General features: G+C 47.3%; 1 protein-coding gene across 2 annotated transcripts in view; it reads right to left on the bottom strand.

Annotated features, from left to right (window-relative positions):
• The window catches only part of vps33b (VPS33B late endosome and lysosome associated), a 45,248-nt gene that overhangs the window by 12,386 nt on the left and 13,175 nt on the right, over nucleotides 1-19,687 (bottom strand). For both annotated transcript variants that reach the window (XM_078199973.1, XM_078199972.1), the window contains exons 8-17: nucleotides 18,719-18,823; nucleotides 17,049-17,145; nucleotides 15,571-15,648; nucleotides 13,986-14,059; nucleotides 11,160-11,246; nucleotides 10,346-10,436; nucleotides 7,346-7,420; nucleotides 6,253-6,317; nucleotides 4,275-4,329; nucleotides 1,645-1,691 (exon numbers count right to left, since the gene is read on the bottom strand). In XM_078199973.1, the coding sequence (XP_078056099.1) occupies nucleotides 1,645-1,691; nucleotides 4,275-4,329; nucleotides 6,253-6,317; nucleotides 7,346-7,420; nucleotides 10,346-10,436; nucleotides 11,160-11,246; nucleotides 13,986-14,059; nucleotides 15,571-15,648; nucleotides 17,049-17,145; nucleotides 18,719-18,823 (774 nt within the window). The remainder of the gene's footprint in view (nucleotides 1-1,644; nucleotides 1,692-4,274; nucleotides 4,330-6,252; nucleotides 6,318-7,345; nucleotides 7,421-10,345; nucleotides 10,437-11,159; nucleotides 11,247-13,985; nucleotides 14,060-15,570; nucleotides 15,649-17,048; nucleotides 17,146-18,718; nucleotides 18,824-19,687) is intronic.

Raw genomic sequence — 19,687 nt, 5'->3', positions numbered from 1 at the left:
TCATGGACGTGGTCCTGGAGTCCTGGACGTGGAGAGGATGTTTCCACTAGTAGGAAAAACTAGAACCAGAGGGCACAACCTCAGGCTAAAGGGACGATCCTTTAAAACAGACATGAGGAGGAACTTCTTCAGCCAGAGAGTGGTGAATCTGTGGTACTCTTTGCCGCAGAAGGCTGTGGAGGCCAGGACATTGAGTGTCTTTAAGACAGAGATAGATAGGTTCTTGATTAATAAGGGGATCGGGGTTATGGGAAAAAGGCAGGAGAATGGGGATGAGAAAAAAAATCAGCCATGATTGAATGGCGGGGCAGACTCGATGGGCCGAGTGGCCTAATTCTGCTCCTATATCTTATGGTCTTATATTCCTTACTCATAGACCAAGCCCCAATCTGTAAATTCAGGAACCGCAAAACCAACAATCTCATTCTATTCAGAGAAGGCAAGCTGGCCAGACTCCAGGCGAGCTGACGTTTACACCATGTTGGGTTGATCAATAATGCATAGTGACTGAGGTCGGCTGTGGAGTAAATATCACTGCTTGTTTCAATCACATTATGGCTGGATTGTGTGTCAGATCACATTGTCAATTTCATAGTTGGGTAGACAATGTATCGATCAATCAGACACTCTGGGTGTGGGTGTCAATTTCACCCTTTGTTTAATGTGTCCATTAGCCATGGGTAAATGAGTGGGCAGGCCTGCATAATGAGGACAGCCATGAGAATAACACTAAGTTCTACATAATGTGCTTTTGGTAATTGTGATTTAAGCACAACATCATCACCTTCAACAAATTGTATTGTAGCTCCGACGCCTCCAGAAGAAACATGGAAAATAGGAGCAGGCCATTCGGCCCTTCTCCTGCATTCAATATGATCATGGCTGATCCTCTATCGCAACGCCACACTCCAACACTCTCTCCATACCCCATGTTACCTTTAAGCCTCGATCTCTATTTCCTTCTTAAATATATTCAGTGATTTGGCCTCCACAGCCTAGGATGGTAGCGAATTCCACAGATTCACCATCCTCCGAGTGAAGAAATTCCTCCTCATCTAAATGGCCGACCCCGCATCCTTAGTCGTGACCCCTTGTTCGAGACCCCCACCCCCAGCCAGAGGAAGCAACATTCCTGCATCCAGTCTGTCCAGCCCTGCCAGATTGAGGTGGACTTTTCCCCCCCATCTTCACCACTTCAGGAAAGACAAACGTGTTGTAGTGTTTGGACGGCGAGTGGGCTAAGCAACACTTCTTCCCGACCTCTTCCACCACTTTCCTCTTCTCTCCTTCCCAATCTGGCCACAAAGCTCTCCACCCACAATCTCTCCAGCCTCACCTCCCCCTAATCCATGCCTTTTGTAAGGACCTTCTTAACCCACTGGGGAAAGGTAGAGTTACAAATTGCAGTTTCTAAGCAGTGTCCTGGATAACATTCCTCCCTCAATTTAGAACATCAAGAATGGCTCAGTGTCTTAGTTCTGAGTCAGAAGTGACCTGAGCAATAATGCAGGCTGATGTTCCACTTAGAGGACCTGCCGCTCGCCCGCACTGGCTCAATGTTGGACACATCCCAAGAACAAAAACTTAGCCAAACAGCTCAGACTCCCAGTCAGTGCTGCAACAGTGACATCTTTCTTTGCCTACCTGCAGATACTGACTTTTCAAAGAACGATAATCCTTAGAAATCAGACCTGAGGAGAAATAACAGGAAATACAAACACACAAAGTAACGATAAGAAAAATGGCAAATGCTGAAAATCTGAAATAAAGACAAAGTTTGGCACTACAAAAACATGTCAGCTTCTGTAACGAGAAAAGATGGGGGAACACCTCAGGATAAAATCCTTTGAGAGAAAAAAGATTCATCTCCTTGCAGCAGAGAAGTTTATGGGGAGATTACAGAGGAGTCCAAATAAGATGGGGTTTTCATAGAATCCCCACAGTGCAGAAGGAGGCCATTCGGCTCATCGAGTCTGCACCGACAACAATCCCACCCAGGCCCGATCCCTGTAACCTCACATATTTATCCCTCGTATCTACATATCCCGGGACACGAGGGGCAATTTAGCATGGCCAATCAACCTAGCCCACACATCTTTGGAAGGAAACCGGAGCTCCCGGAGGAAGCCCACGCAGACACGGGGAGAACGTACAAACTCCAGACAGACGGTCACCCAAGCCAGGAATCGAACCCGGGTCCTTGAAGCTGTGAGGCAGCAGTGCTAACCACTGTGCCACCGTGCCACTTTTAGTGAACAGGGAGAACCCTGTTTCTACAACAGGGGGGCAGGGGGAGGGGAAGGCAGTAACCAGTTTTATATAAGAATCAGAATGAAAGTTAGAAGAAATATTTTTACACGGTGAGTTGTATTGTAGAAGGCACTGCCTGAAATGGTGGTGGACAAAAGGGAACTGGATAAATGCTTGAAAGGGAAATATCTGCAGGGCTTTGGGGGGAAAGAATGGAGACTGCCACAAAGAGCATAGCTCTTGCAATGAGCTAGCACAGGCACACTGGGCAGAATGGTCCCCTGCTGTGCTGTACTCTACTATGATTAGAACATGGTTTCCAGCTGAAAGAGTCACATGTCCTGGCACAGGTTGCAGCAATTTCTGTTTGTGATCAATGATTTTTCATTACTTTGCTAATATTTTCTCCAATTTTCTTCCCGTCCTGTGGATGCTGGTTCCCTCACAGGGGTACACTTCCACAGTGGTGGTTGTACCTAGTGTGGCGACTAGAGGAATTTCACAGTAACTTCATTGCAGTGATAATGGAAGCCTTACTTGTGACTTTAAATAATAAACTTTACTTTTTACCTCAGTTCCTCACTCGTGTAGCCATTACCCATATGGGAGTCACAACATTAATTGCTGGTGAGCTGTGCAACGGTGAAGGACATCACAGTCAAGCAAAGAATCCCTACAGTGCAGAAGGAGGCCATTCGACCCTTTGAGTCTGCCCCGACTCTCCGACAGAGCATCCCACCCAGGCTTTAACCCCGTAACTCCACGTATTTGCCCCGCTAATCCCCCTAACCTGCACATCTTTGGACTGTGGGAGGAGACCGGTGCACCCGGAGGAAACCCACACAGACACGGGGAGAACGTGCAGATTCCACACAGACAGTGACCCAAGCCGGGAAACGAACCCAGGTCCCTGGCGCTGTGAAGCAGCAGTGCTAACCACTGTGCCACCCGTGCTGCCCGTAAGATGTAGTCCACAACAGGTGTCCACATTGGTCCATTCGTGTTGACCAGAAATGGGAATCCTGCCTCACTTTGCCCTTCTGTATCCCAAGGGGTTGCAGGGAATCTGAGTAGCCCGCTACGATTGAAGCTGGCAGCCGCCTATTCTGTATGAGAAGGCGACTTTATCCTTATATCAGTGCAAGGTAGGCAATTAAACTCCAGCACTATCCTGTCCTAGGCCATCAAATAGACTGACAGGCCAACCTATAACATGACTATGTTTGGTGCCTAAGTAATATATAGCTTTCACCGTCTCATTATGCAAAAGAGAACATCATCACCCTCTAGAGAGCAAAGCAGGTGACTCCAGGTATCACAGATCTAGATTACGCTAAGCTAATTCTCTTTGGAAATGAGGTGACTTCAAGGTGACATCATTTGAAGTTTCCAATATTAGAGAGGGAATTAATGCAGGTTAATTATTCACAATGGCCAAGGGCTAAAATACCAGAGGAGAAAGGAATGAAAAGGGAAGCCATGCAGAATGCGTTTTCTTACACAAATGGTAATATTTCTGTGGGATAAATTACCAGGGAAGGAAGTGAACAATAATAATGGTTTCAAGGGATGATTTTCATGTCACTTAAAATTCACACATTTGATCAGAGCTTATAGTTCAATGATCATGGAATCATAGAATTCCTACAGTGCAGAAGGAGGCCAGTCGGCCCATCGAGTCCTCACCAACCCACCCAGGCCCTATCCCCATGCATTTACCCTAGCTAGTCCCCCTGACACTAAGGGGCAATTTAGCATGGCCAATCCACCTAACCCGCACATCTTTGGACTGTGTGAGGAACCCGGAGCACCCGGAGGAAACCCACACAGACACGGGGAGAACGTGCAGACTCCACACAGACAGTGAGCCAAGCCAGGAATCGAACCCGGGTCCCTGGTGCTGTGAGGCAGCAGTGCCAACTGCTGTGCCACTGTGTCGCCTCCATGATAACTAGCCTTTAAGATTCAGACTGACGTGGTTGCAAGTCAAGGAATTATTTAGGCTGCAAAGGCTTCAGACTCACCACTTTCTGTCAGCGAAAGGAGACACATCAACCGAAGACTCTCAAGTGGAGAAATCTGAAAGATGGAAATGAGATGGGGATTAAGGGGGATTTGTGCAGGAAAGGCTGCCTGGTAAGTTAGGAAATGTCAAACACTCAGGTCGTTTTCTTCTCCTTGCCTCCCCAACCAAAAAACACATTCACTAACTTGCCCTCCAGTACCTCATCATGGTGACACAGAAACATAGGAGCAGGAGGAGGCCATTCGGCCGTTCGAGCCTGCTCCGCCATTCATTGTGATCATGGCTGATCATCCAACTCAATAGCCTAATCCTGCTTTCTCCCCATAACCTTTGATCCCATTCGCCCCCAAGTGCTATATCCAGTTGCCTCTTGGATACATTCAATGTTTTGGCATCAACTACTTCCTGTGGTAATGAATTCCACAGACTCACCACTCTTTGGGTGAAGAAATGTCTCCTCACCTCCGTCCTAAATGGTCTACCCCGAATCCTCAGACGGTGACCCCTGGTTCTGGACTCCCCCACCATCGGGAACATCCTCCCTGCATCTACCTTGTCTAGTCCTGTTAGGATTTTATAAATCTCTAAGATTTCCCCTCATTCGTCTGAACTCTTGTGATGGATCTGCATGAAGAGTGAGCGTAGGAGCATCCAGCTGATTGTGGGGAGATCACAGCCAGGTTCGGGCCTCTCCCAGTGAGATCACAGCCAGATTCAGGTCTCTCCCAGTGAGATCACAGCCAGATTCCGGTCTCTCCCGGTGAGATCACAGCCAGATTCAGGCCTCTCCCAGGGTATACACAAGGGCACGTCCAGTAGTTATTACAGGTTATCAGGAATGGGAATCAGAGAATCCCTACAGTGCAGAAGAGGCCATTCGGTCCATCACGTCTGCACCGACTCTCTGACAGGGCATCTTACCCAGGCCCTCTCCCCCACCTTGTACCCAGGCCCATCGAGCCTGCACCGACAACAATCCCATCCAGATCCTATCCCTGTAACCCCATGTATTTCCCCTGCTAATCCCCCTGACACTAAGGGGCAATTTAGCTTGGCCAATCCACCTCACCTGCATATCTTTGGACTGTGGGAGGAAACCGGAGCACCCGGAGGAAACCCATGGGAAGAACGTGCAAACTCCACACAGACAGCCAGTCAAGGCTGGAATTGAACTCGGGACCCTGGAAGCTGTGAGGGACTAGTGTTAACCACTGTGCCGCCCCAGACTGATTTCCCTTCTCCCTTGAGATCCATTGTGGAGAAACCCACCATCTATCCCAGTGATTCAGAATTAAATTTGGGACCTTGCTCGCCTGTTTAGTTCATTTAAACACTGCTTTAACTAACATACCATTCCTGAGGCTGTGATATTATACAGAAGATTGTTCCCAAAGTCCCCTCCCAGAGTATGCTCTGCAGGAACAAAAATTACAGATTGTCCATAAAATAAGGTCTTAAGGCCAGTTTACTGTGAGGAATAACCATGTTTGTAAGCTTCTGTGAATGAATTCACCAGCCCTGTACTGGTGCTTTCCTGGAATAGCACGTGTAACAAACTATTACAATGGTCACTCACTCTTACCCAGGCATAATTTCTCATAGAATCCCTACAGTGCAGAAGGAGGCCATTCGGCCCATCGAGTCTGCACCGACCACAATCCCACTCAGGCCCTATCCCCATAACACCATGCATTTACCCTAGCTAGTCCACCTATCATTAAGGGGCAATTTAGCATGGCCAATGCACCTAACCCGCACATCTTTGTGGGAGGAAACCGGAGCACCCGGAGGAAACCCACGCAGACACGGGGAGAACGTGCAGACTCCACACAGACAGTGACCCAAGCCGGGAATCGAACCCGGGTCCCTGGCGCTGTGAGACAGCAGTGCTAACCACTGTGCCACAGTTGAAAGTCCAATACCTCCTGCTCAGGGTGACCGAGGGATTGAAAGCCACATTCACTGGTGCCACACACCTGTCGGTTAATATGCTCCTCAATACAGCTGGTGCTCTCTCTGATCTCAAATCCCTCCAATAGCGCTGTGGAGGAAAAAATCAGTCCATGAGAACAATATCGTACAAAAAAAACACAAAGGAATGTCAGAATATTAGTAAATGAAAGATAAATGAATGAAAGGCGAGTTGGCCTTTGGAACGCTCCTTCAAGAAGAGGTACAAGTCTCTGAAACAGGGCCTTTACCGCCTGCCGTCTGCCTAGCTCCCAGATCTTACTTGTTGAAATGGTTCAGTTCTGGCATCAGACTTGTCCCCCCTGTGATACATTTCACATTTTGTCATTGAAATTTTAAAAACCTATCAACTTCAGACATAAGGAAATACCTGCAACTGTCCTAATTGGTGTGTTTCTAAATCCTAGTTTTTCCCTTCACACCAAGGATAAGATTTATCACTTCAATAGGGTGACATTTGGCCCCCTTCTCGATCAGATTGTCCATCATTCTGGGTAGAAATGAAGATTCACCGTACTGTATCCTCAAACACATTCTTCCTTGGAAACACCAAACTGCAGAATTCCTCGCCTTCCACTTGAAATTGGAAGTGCCTCAGAACACTTACTCTGGACTCTCTAATTACCATCATAGAATCCCCACAGTGCAGAAGGAGGCCATTCGGCCCATCGAGTCTGCACTGACCACAATCCCACCCAGACCCCATCCCGTATCCCCAAATATTTACCCGGCTAATCCCCTGACACTAGGGTCAATTTAGCACGGCCAATCAACTTAACCCGCACACCATTGGACTGTGGGAGGAAACCGGAGCACCCGGGGGAAACCCACGCAGACACGGGGAGAATGTGCAAACTCCACACAGACAGTGGCCCGAGACCGGAATCGAACCCGGGGCCCTGGCGCTGTGAGGCAGCAGTGCTAACCCACTGTGCCACCAGAGTACCACTCCCTCAAGTGCCTCACTTCTCTCCTTTCTTGCCACCCTCTTCTTGCTTTGTGGACCCTTCCACTTCAGCTAGATTCCATCACTTGCAACAAAATAATGAGAGGGAGCCGGCCACGCAGCGGCTGGGATTCCGTGCGAGCCTCACCTACCATGTTCAGACTTTAGCAGCTCCTGAAAATCCTGTTTTGTTTTCTTTTTCATAATTGACTCGCACGCTCCAATGTCTGAAAGGACAAATGGTAAAGTATTAATCACTGATATTCTACAGAATATCCTTGTCTAGAATGGTAGAATCAAAGGACACAGACTGTGCTTGAAGGTAAATTCAAAACTAGAAGAGAGGATATTTCAATCTACGAGTGAGTGGTTAATCTATGGGACAGATTCCCCTGGGAGACAGTGGAGGAGTTTACATTGATCCATTCAAATGCCAATTAATTAGATGGGTACAGTAAGAAGTCTCACAACACCAGGTTAAAGTCCAACAGGTTTATTTGGAAGCACGAGCTTTCGGAGTGCTGTTCCTTCATCAGGAGAGTCACCTGATCAAGGGGCAACGCTCCAAAAGCTCATGCTACCAAATAAACCTGTTGGACTTTAACCTGGTGTTGTGAGACTACTTACTGTGCCCACCCCAGTCCAACGCCGGCAACTCCCAATTAATTAGATGGGCACAGTAAGAAGTCTCACAACACCAGGTTAAAGTCCAACAGGTTTATTTGGAATCACGAGCTTTCGGAGCGCCGCTCCTTCATCAGGTCCATCTAATGAATTAGATGGATTCCTTTCATTTTGGGATACAGGTGGTGAGTAATTTGAGTTGTGCCCTGTGGGGAGTGGAATGTACTCAGAAAGAACAGTTGTCTTTGGACCTCTGGCTCCCCAATCTCTCCAGTACTGGAGGTTTCCCTCACCCCATGTCTGGCTCTGCTGTAAACTCAATGATGGAGATTGATCATTGCGATTAGTCAATAACTCCATTATCATTGTGCGATGTAACTGTCAGGATGGTAGAAGGTGAAGTGGATGATTTTATTGCCCAGTAATTCCTGCATTGTGAAATAAAGGTCATTTCCATCAAATGGCCCTGTTGTTGACACAGAAAGGAAATGTACATTATCGGCTATTCAGAAACTTAAGGGATACTTGGTCCAACAAATATTTTTTGCGGTTTCCCACATGTCCCAATTTGCCCTCTGCCTCTCTTAAAAAAAAATGATGTCGGCTGTCAACAGTAGGGAAGTTCCAAAGGTAGGGGAGTCTAAAACTAGAGGGCATAGGTTTAAGGTCTAAGGGTCCAGAGGGGCAATTTTTTCACTCAGGGTGGTGAGTGTCTGGAACGAGCTGCCAGAGGTAGTAGTAGAGGCGGGTACAATTTTGTCTTTTAAAAAGCATTTAGACAGTTCCATGGGTAAGATGGGTATAGAGGGATATGGGCCAAACGCAGGCAAGTGGGACTAGCTTCGTTTAAAAAAAATAGGGCGGCATGGACAAGTTGGGCTGAAGGGCCTGTTTCCATGCTGTAAACCTCTATGACTCTATTCAATCTCAGGGGCACCATGTTCCTTCGGAAGGAACTCTTCAAATGCAGACAATAAAAATATAACAAAACTTACTCCAACTTATAAACCAAAGAAAGGGATTAATAAAGAAACTTCATTACTTGAAACTTGTAGCCTCGTCCTGGGCCACTCCAAGTCCCCCACAATTCCCAACAGGTTCTTATTTATAGTGAGTCAGCTGACCATCACATCATTCTGTAATTGGTTCCATAGTTTACTGGGTCAGCTGATCCTTACAGCTCATTACCATTGGTCACATTACATCCGATACAGAGTTGTCACCGGTTACACATTCTAACACATCACAATTCAGCTAACCCTGTCCTCCCCTGTGCATTTTCCAGCAGGGGTTACTGGTCAGTGACGTGGAGGAAAGAATCCTGGCTGATTCCTGAGTTAGAGCAGCTGGTTATCCCGCGGTGAGCTGATCCAGCACCGACTCGGGAATGACCAAGCGGTACTCGGGGAATTTAATCACTCAGTAGTCAGACAGCCCGAGTTAAGTATAGAAATTCCTAGATGAAAAGAATGCTATTATCCAATAGTTCTACCATCCTGGGAGGCAATGTGATACAACGATAATGGAGTTATTGATTAATCAAAGCATTCAATCTCAATCGATTAGCCTGCAGCAGACCGAGATACAGAGTGAAGAACCCATAAATTCAATGTCACTCGTTCCTTCCGTGCCACACTATGCTTATCATGTCTTACAATTATTAATAACTTACTTTGACATTTCCAGATTATGCAGTTGAATCTTGGGTAGTACCCAAAAGTGAATGGCGTCAGGTGACATTACCCTACTCTCTGTTCCCCTTAGTTGAAGGGTCAGTTAAAAGTGAGGGGTGGGAGATTTAGGGGGGATTTGAGGAAAACCCTTTTTTTCACCCTGAGGGTGGTGAGGGTCTGATACGCGCTGCCTGGGAGGGTGGTGGAGGGGGGGGGGGGGGATGCCCCACATCCTTTAAAAAGTACCTGGATGAGTACTTGGCACGTCATAACATTCAGGGACATGGGCCAAGTGCTGGCAAGTGGGATTAGGTGGGCAGGTCAGGGCCTCTCATGCGTCGGTGCAGACTCGATGGGCCAAAGGGCCTCTTCCGCACCGTCATATTCTGTGATTCTCTCTCCTAGGAAAATGTGTTGTGGGTTCAACGTAAATGAAGGAGCCATGGTGAAAGGAGGGATTTGTATTTATATTGTGTTATATCAAGTCGCTCCGGCATCCCCTACAGCTTCATATAATGCAAGTCACTTTGAAACTTGGTGACCGTTAGCATGTGGGAAACGGCAGCCATTTTGCGCACAGCAAGGTCACACAAACAGAAACGTCTTGGAGATGGCGGGAACTCCCTGCTCTTTTTCAAACAGTGCTGTCAGACAGGGAAGATGAGGCCTCAGCTTAACGCCTCACTCTGAGGATGCAACATTCCCACAGTAAATCCATGGAGTGTCAGTCCAGCTTTTGTGCTCCAGAACAATAAAGTTGAACCCACAACCTTCTGACTCAGACGCGAGTGCCACCAATAGTTAATCACCAGTTTTCCTGTATGTAACTCCAGGCTAGGTCTCTCAGGTACTTACGAAGACTCAGTAATCGATGCTCCTGTTTCAAGTTCTTTAACTCCTGAGATACAAAATCCTTCATCTGTTTAATGTCCATCCCTTGGCGTTTCTGTGTGGAGTAAAAAGTCACTCAGATCCTTGTCTATGTCAAATAAGGTAAAAGCAAAATACCGCAGATGCTGGAATCCAAAACAAAAACAGAAAATGCTGGGAAAATCTCAGCAGGTCTGACAGCATCTGTGGAGAGAGAATAGAGCCAACGTTTCGAGCCTGGATGACCCTTCATCAGAACTAATCCATGTCTATGTCTCTTTATTCTCCTTTTCATCTCCTCTTATGGGCGGCACAGTGGTTAGCACTGCTGCTCACAGCGCCAGGGACCCAGGTTCGATTCCCGGCTTGGGTCACTGTCTGTGTGGAGTTTGCACATTCTCCCCGTGTCTGCGTGGGTTTCCTCCGGGTGCTCCGGTTTCCTCCCACAGTCCAAAGATGTGCGGGTTAGGTGGATTGGCCATGATAAATTGCCCCTTAGTGTCAGGGGGACTAGCTAGGGGAAATGCATGGGGTTATGGGGATAGGGCCTGGGTGGGATTGTGGTCGGTGCAGACTCAACGGGCCGAATGGCCTCCTTCTGCACTGTAGGGATTCTATGATTCTCTCCTGAAGATGCTGAATCTTGTTGGGGTGAACTCATACCAAGTCCCATTCACCAATCAGCCCCCGTGCTCACTCACCTACATCGACTCCCAGGCTGGCAACGACTCAATTTCAAATGTTATTTTTAAATTTCTCCATGCTACGAAGGGAGGGCTCCCTTTTCATGAATACTCACATCATACTGCGCCTGAAGCCTTCTTGCTTTCTGACTTAAGAAGCCAAACACATTGGAGAAATGCTCATTCCGAATCTCTTTGAAAACCTGCAAAAAAAAACAGCGAGTATAAACAAAGGACGTAAAATTTACAGCCAAGAGTTACAAATGCACGAGTGGGGTAAAGGCCATTCAGCTCACTCATTCATCGAGTCCCAACCTATTCAGTCAAAGAGTTATTGAATAAGTTGTCAAGGAGGCTGTTGAAGCAGTAAATAAGCAAGGGATATTTCAATGAGTTTCTGAAGGAAGATGGATTTGAGATGTAATGGAAAAACTGATAGAGGAAATGACATTTAAAAAGGAATTGCTTTTGACACCAATGGCCCATCCATTCTTCAAACACATTCACCAATCAGCCCCCGTGCTCAGGAGGGGCTGATAGGTGAATGGAATCAGGAATCAATTCAGTTTAACAAGTGATTCCTGCTCTAGGTGTCAATGAACCTTCAAAAACACCATCAAGTTTGTCCTATACTCATACAGTGCAACTTCTGTACAAGATAGCCCTGCTTGCTCCCCACCAGCCCCACACAATCTCCTGGAAGAGGAAAATACACACGGTCATTTTAAGAGACTGGGGAATTCCTCTCTGACCCCTGAAGATGATCACACCGGCTCCAGAGAGGCACATCTCTTAAATACTCCACCCACCCTTTGTACACAGCAAAGGCAGCCACGGTTAGGAACTTAAATAAAAAGCAAAATACTGTGGAAGCTGGAATCTGAAACAAAAACAGAAAAATGCTGGAAAATCTCAGCAGGTCCGACAGCATCTGTGGAGAGAGAACAGAGGCAATGTTTCGAACTGCTCTGATGAAGGGTCATCCAGACACAAAATGCTGGCTCTACTCTCTCTCCACAGATGCTGTCAGTTAGGAACTTGTCTAGCTTCCTTTTCAAAGCATGAAGTGAATCCACACTCACTGCAGGAGTTGGCAACTCATTCCAACAATTTAGCACTCTCTGTCAACATAAATATCTCCTGACTTCTAAACTACACTTGTGCAAATTATACATCCTTCCTCAGTCCTCCCTAACCTAACGAGTGCAAACAATCTTATAATTCACAAGCTTACACGGTGTGCATGTTCGGCATCAGATCTAAATGTTAAAGTTTATTTATTAGTGTCACAAGTAGGCTTACATTAACACTGCAATGAAGTTACTATGAAAATCCCCTAAGTCGCCACATTCTGGCGCCTGTTCGGGTACACTGAGGGAGAATTTAGCACGGCCAATGCACCTAACCAGCACGTCTTTCAGACTGTGGGAGGAAACCGGAGCACCCACGGGAAGCCCACGCAGACACGGGGAGAACGTGCAGACTCTGCACAGTGATCCAAGCCGGGTATCAAACCAGTGTCCCTGGCGCTGTGAGGCAGCAGTGCTAACCACTGTGCCACCGTACTGCCCTGAAATGTGAGCAAGTTATACCTTGAGGAGGTTTGCTTTTGGCCTTCATCGACATTCACACCATCAATTCCCTCAGTTGGTTGAAATATTGGGTGAAAGACCATCAACCTGTTTCTCTCTCCCCAGATACTGCCAGACCCGAGGAGGTTTTCCAGCATTTTCTATTCTTACTTCAGGCTATCAGCAGCTGCAGTATTTTGTCTTTGTCCTTTATCTCTGTTGCATCAATGTCAAAAACCTGTGTGTATTTATGGGCTGCTTGGGTGCTCATTACGGAGCCTCATGGGCGACAGGTTGCCGATTCTGACTAATGGAGTGGTTCAGGATTTGGCCATTAGTGAGGTAACAGCACCAACATCAGCCGTTGCCAAATCTCAAGGCTAACGGAACAAACCGTGAGTAGGCCAGTTGGCGGCAGGGCTGTACTTTGCACATCTCTGCTGTAAACAGTAAAGGAAGAATGAGGGAAATGAGAAGTCTGTAGGTTTTGCTATCTTACTGAACATCAAAACCACTGAACATTTCCTTTAACGTGAGGTAAAGCAACCCAGGCTAGAACAAACAGGCAGCACGGTGGTACAGTGGTTAGATTTTGATTTGATTTGATTCAGTGGTTAGCACTGCTGCCTCACAGCACCAGGGACCCAGATTCATAGAATCATAGAAACCCTACAGTGCAGAAAGAGGCCATTCGGTCCATCGAGTCTGCACCAACCACAATCCCACCCAGCCCTATCCCCATATCCCCACATATTTACCCGCTAATCTACGCACGCCGGGACACTAAGGGTCAATTTAACCTGGCCAATTAACCTAACCCGCACATCTTTGGACTGTGGGAGGAAACCGGAGCACCCGGAGGAAACCCACGCAGACACAGGAAGAATGTGCAAACTACACACAGACAGTGACCCAAGCCGGGAATCGAACCCAGATCCCTGGAGCTGTGAAGCAGCAGTGCTAACCACTGTGCTACCGTGCCGCCTGTTTGTTCTAGCCTGGGTTCAATTCCAGCCTCGGGTGCCTGTCTGTGTGGAGTTTGCACATTCCCCCCGTGTCTGCGTGGGTTTCCTCCGGGTGCTCCAATTTTCTCCTACATAGATGTGTAGGTTAGGTGGATTGGCCATGCTAAATTGACCTTTAGTATTCCAAAATGTGTAGGTTAGATGGATTAGCAGGGTAAACACATGTGGTTATGGGGATAGGGAGTGGGTGGGATGCTCTGTCGGGAGAGTAAATGCAGACTCAATAGGCCTCCTTTTGCACTGTAGGGATTCTATGAACAAACAGGAAGTTTGTTATTGAGTTTGTAGGGGTTGTGTCAGTTTTATTGTAGAATTTTTGGAGCACTGAAAGGTTTCTCTCACTCACTTTATCCTGAGAATTCAGCAACACTTTCACACTTTTATTGGACGACGTTACTTCTGAACCAAAGTCAACGCTCCCTGAAATAGACCAGAATCCACAGTTACTTTTCCAGGGAAGGACACCTGTTCCGTACACCAGCAGACTGTGAAAATGAGAGACTGTGTCATGGGCAATAACTATCCTCCCACTTCCCCAATCCCAGGAGTAACAGTCACACCACACACAGGAACAAATTATCCTCACTCTCACATTCTTCTATTCCCACTCTGCAGAAAATACGGAAACAGTCGTCTGCGGCTTAACAGAATCCTAGTACACTCCCTGAGTGATCATCCTTCATCTTAGACCATAAGACATAGGAGCAGAATTAGGCCACTCGGCCCATCGAGTCTGCTCCGCCATTCAATCATGGCTGATATTTTTCTCATCCCCATTCTCCCGCCTTTTCCCCATAACCCCTGATCCCCTTATTAATCAAGAACCTATCTATCTCTGTCTTAAAGACACTCAATGACCTGGTCTCCACAGCCTTCTACGGCAAAGAGTTCCACAGATTCACCACACTCTGGCTGAAGAAATTCCTCCTCACCTCTGTTTTAAAGGATCGTCCTATTAGCAGGAGGTTGTGCCCTCTGGTTCTAGTTTTTCCTGCTAGTGGAAACATCCTCTCCACATCCACTCTATCCAGGCCTCACAGTATCCTGTAAGTTTCAATAAGATCCTCCCTCATCCTTCTAAACTCCAACGAGTACAGACCCGGAGACCTCAACCGTTCCTCATACGACAAGCTCTTCATTCCAGGGATCATTCTTGTGAACCTCCTCTGGACCCTTTCCAAGGCCAACACATCCTTTCTTAGATACGGGGTCCAAAACTGCTCACAATACTCCAAATGGGGTCTGACCAGAGCTTATACAGCCTCAGAAGTACATCCCTGCTCTTGTATTCTAGCCCTCTCGACACATGAATGCTAACATTGCATTTGCCTTCCTAACTGCCGACTGAACCTGCACGTTAACCTTAAGAGAATCCTGAACAATGACTCCCAAGTTCCTTAGTGTTTCGGATTTCCTAAGCATTTTCCCATTTGGAAAATAGTCTATGCCTCCATTCCTCCTTCCAAAGTGCATAACCTCACACTTTTCCACATTGTATTCCATCTGCCACTTCTTTGCCCACTCTCCTAACCTGTCCAAGTCCTTGTGTCTTGTGTGTCATGATAGTATTAACAGCCTATTTAACTAGAATGGCTCAGTGGGTCGCAATTTGACCTCTGAGTCAGAACCTTAAGAGTCCAAGCCCCACACCAGACAGCTGAACACACAATCCAGGCCAATGCTCCCATTGCCACATCAAAGGTGTGCTGCACTGTAGGAGGTTCTGTCTTTTCAATGAGGCATTAAACCCCGGTCTCTGACGTAAGTAAAAGATCACACGTCATTCACACAAATCCCAAGGGTGAAGGCAATTGTCTAACCACCCACTCACACTCTGCCTGCTGACAGTTCTGGTCAATTCTGAAGGGCAGCGACTCCTAATTTTACAATTTGCCGTTAATTCACCGACTCAAAAGTGGAGACTCACTCACCACATTTTATTCTGAACACATCATCCACAAGTCCCTCGTACACAACTTGAGAACACATCGGAGTCACATAATCCACATCTGCAAACAAAGCACACAGGTTTAAACTCAAAGCACAGCGAGGTTATGATGATAGATACACGAGCCATTTACAGGTAAAGCTACCACTGCTCTAACCACCTTGGTAAATGCAATGCCTACTGCACATAACCCAGGGAATTCATAGGATAGTTCTGAATTTGCTGGTTTTAGCCAGGGCAATGGTACATACCGTCCTGTGTCCCCGAGGAGGGAAAATCAGCCACATTTCCTGCTCACTATCCAGTAGTTCAGGAAAGTATGGAAAGGTCATGCTTCTGGGATTAGGAGTGAAAGGATAGGAGGAAGCTTGCGTAGAATCATAGAATAGAATCCTACAGTGCAGAAAGAGGCCATTTGGCCCATCGAGTCTGCACCGACCACAATCCCACCGAGGCCCTATCCCCATAACCCTACTTATTTACCCTACTAACCCACTGACACTAAGGGGCACGTAACAACTGTTACAATGGTTACTCGATCCTCCCCAAACATAATTTCTCATAGAATCCTACAGTGCCGAAGGAGGCCATTTGGCCCATCGAGTCTGCACTAACCACAATCCCACCCAGGCCCTATCCCCGTAACCCCACGCATTTACCCTAGCTAGTCCTCCTGTCACTAAGGGGCAACTTAGCATGGCCAATCCACCTAACCCGCACATCTTTGGGTGGAAGAATCAATTACTAGGGGGCACAGGTTTAAGGTGCGAGGGGCAATGTTTAAAGGAGATGTACGAGGCAGATTTTTTTACACAGAGGGTGGTGGGTGCTTGGAACTCGCTGCCGAGAGAGGTAGTGGAAGCAGATACGGTAGTGACTTTTAAGGGGCGGCTGGACAAATACATGAATAGGATGGGAATAGAGGGATATGGTCCTTGGAAGGGTAGGGGGTTTTAGTTCAGTCGGGCAGCATGGCTTGGAGGGCCGAAGGGCCTGTTCCTGTGCTGTAATTTTCTTTGAAACCGGAGCACCCGGAGGAAACCCACACAGGCACGGGGAGAATGTGCAAATTCCACACAGACAGTGACCCGAACCGGGAATCGAACCCAGGTCCCTGGCGCTGTGAGGCAGCAGTGCTAACCACTGTGCCACCGTGCCACCCACATAAACATAAATACCAACAAAAGTCAGTTGGGCCGAATGGTCTGCTTTTGTACATTTGATGTGAGGACACTGGGCAGTGCCTTCCCACCACAGGCGGACAGCCTTTCTAGACTTACTCCAAAGCGACGCCCCCAAATGAGATACCAAAGGGCAGGCTCAGGAACCCAGTGAGGATCAGAGCCTTCGATTACAGCAGTGAGAAACACGGAACATAAACTGCCGGGGAAATCTGACAATCAAAGCTGCAGCTTTATCGCTCAGTTCTGTACTTTACTGATTCCCGTTACGTTGCAGCACCTCTGTCAATAAAGAAAACCCGGCCAATCTCAGCCTGACGTGGTTTCATTTCATTCTCGGAATCCTCCACAATCTCCTTCCACAGCTCGTAGGTCATCTAAGCCAGAGAGACAGAGAGTGAGGGAGGACGCAACAATAACTCAGAGGAGTGGTTTTAATATCAAAGACGATCAGAACTCAAACCTATCATTTTTACATGTTTGGCAACAATCTTGTACTCATCAAAATGTGGATCCAATGTCAAGTATTCCAGGGCAGGTACCGCATGGGATTAGATACAGAGTAAAGCTCCCTCTACACTGTCCCCATCAAACACTCCCAGGACAGGTACAGCACGGGGTTAGATACAGAGTAAAGCTCCCTCTACACTGTCCCCATCAAACACTCCCAGGACAGGTACAGCACGGGGTTAGATACAGAGTAAAGCACCCTCTACACTGTCCCCATCAAACACTCCCAGGACAGGTACAGCACGGGGTTAGATACAGAGTAAAGCTTTCTCTGCGCTGTCCCCAAACACTCCCAGGACAGGTACAGCACAGGGTTAGATACAGAGTAAATTTGGTAGCAAATACCATTAGCTACCAAATAATTGCTACCAAATAAACCTGTTGGACTTTAACCTGGTATTGTTAAAACTCTTACTGTGTTCACCCCAGTCCAACGCCGGCATCTCCACATCATGCCCAACAAACACTCCCAGGACAGGTACAGCACGGGGTTAGATACAGAGTAAAGCTCCCTCTACACTGTCCCCATCAAACACTCCCAGGACAGGTACAGCACGGGGTTAGATACAGAGTAAAGCTCCCTCTACACTGTCCCCCATCAAACACTCCCAGGACAGGTACAGCACGGGGTTAGATACAGAGTAAAGCTCCCTCTACACTGTCCTCATCAAACACTCCCAGGACAGGTACAGCACGGGGTTAGATACACAGTAAAACTCCCTCTACACTGTCCCCATCAAACACTCCCAGGACAGGTACAGCACGGGGTTAGATACAGAGTAAAGCTCCCTCTATTCTGCCCTAGCCCACGCCCAACTCAGAACAATTGGCCAATTTGGTCCTTTTCCTCACAAATCACCCTAAAACGCCTGAGACTAAATTAAGGATGTTGTGCCCAATTAAGAACTGGGCAGTGATCGCACGCAACCTCAATTCATGCAAAATCCTTATAACCAACACGGAGGAAACATTCCCTCCCAGAACCTAGGCTGGATATCAAGCTAAGGTCCCAAAGCGGAAAGGCTCATGTTTAACAGTCAATTTAACTGACTGGTACCGCCTGCACCTCTGAGTAAGATGGTTGTGGGTTCAAAACCTGGGCAGGGCTTAAGTACATTATCCAGACTGACACTTCAGTCTTGATTCAATTCTCTTGGCCTGCTAGGAGAGTGCGTGAGAGCTGGGAATGTGGGAGACAGCGGCTTAGATAGTGACCTTTCATCTCTAGGATCCGGACTTGAATGAAGTGCTGACTGAGGGCTGCAATAATTCAACATGGAACGAGTTCTTTGACACAAGTGACAAGGTTCATAAGATAAATGGGTTTGTGTAATTCTAGCCGATCACCTTTCCTTTGTTCATTAGCAAGCGGATGGCTCGACAGAGGTGATCGGGTGAATTGTCTGATTAATAATTCATTCTCATTTCATGTTCCATTACCTTTGCACATCTGCCAATTCCGTAAGTCTTTGTGAAAGGTCCAAACAGGGAGTGCAACACGTGCAAAGCCTTTGCCACGGTGCAGATCCACCGATGGTCACCCTCCTGAGGACACACACACACACACGGCAACGTAAGGTACCCAAATCCTGTCACAATATGCATCTTAAAATGTGACCTTGGGACATGGCATTCATTGTCCATCCCTCACTGCTTTAATCCATTATACTTTAATCATGGAGTGCTTTGCGAGGCCACCTCAGAGGGTGCAGAAGAGTTTAAAGTTTATTTATTAGTGCCACAAGTAGGCTGACATTAACACTGCAATGAAGTTACTGTGAAAATCCCCTAGTCGCCACACTCCGGCGCCTGCTCGGGTAACACTGAGGGAGAATTTAGGACGGCCAATGCACACTAACCCGCACGTCTTTCGGACTATGGGGGGAAACCAGAGCAACCGGAGGAAACCCACGCAGACATGGGAAGAACGTGCAGACTCCGCACAGAGTGTCACACAAGCTGGGAATCGAACCCGGGTCCCTGGCGCTGTAAGACAGCAGTGCTAACCACTGTGCCACCCCAGAGGAGGCGTAGAGAGCTATGTTATGGTGAAGGGTAGGAGGAGGCTCGGAGGGAGTATGGCCGAGTGGCCTGTTTCAGACAGTGAACTCTACACAATTATCAGCCTGTGAGATTCAATACACATAGCACAATGATTTTACCATATGACCCACTACTTGGCTGCATCCGGGCAGATAAAACAAAACTATTTTGAGACCTTACTTAAAACGCTCTTTAAAACCCACATCTACGATTAAGCTTCTGGTCACCTCCCTGGGATCATGCTTCATTTAAAAACACTCCTGTGAAGCACCTTGGGACATTTAGTTAAAGGTGCTATTTAAATGCCAGTTGTTGGGGCAGGTGATATTTGCTCGAATGATCTGGGGAAGGGGGTCCTCAGCAGAA

This window comes from Mustelus asterias, chromosome 29 (genome assembly GCF_964213995.1).
Source record: "Mustelus asterias chromosome 29, sMusAst1.hap1.1, whole genome shotgun sequence".
Classification (NCBI taxonomy): Eukaryota; Metazoa; Chordata; class Chondrichthyes; order Carcharhiniformes; family Triakidae; genus Mustelus; species Mustelus asterias.
The sequence above is the reverse complement of the archived record's forward strand: the minus strand, read 5'-3'. Positions and strand labels throughout refer to the sequence as shown.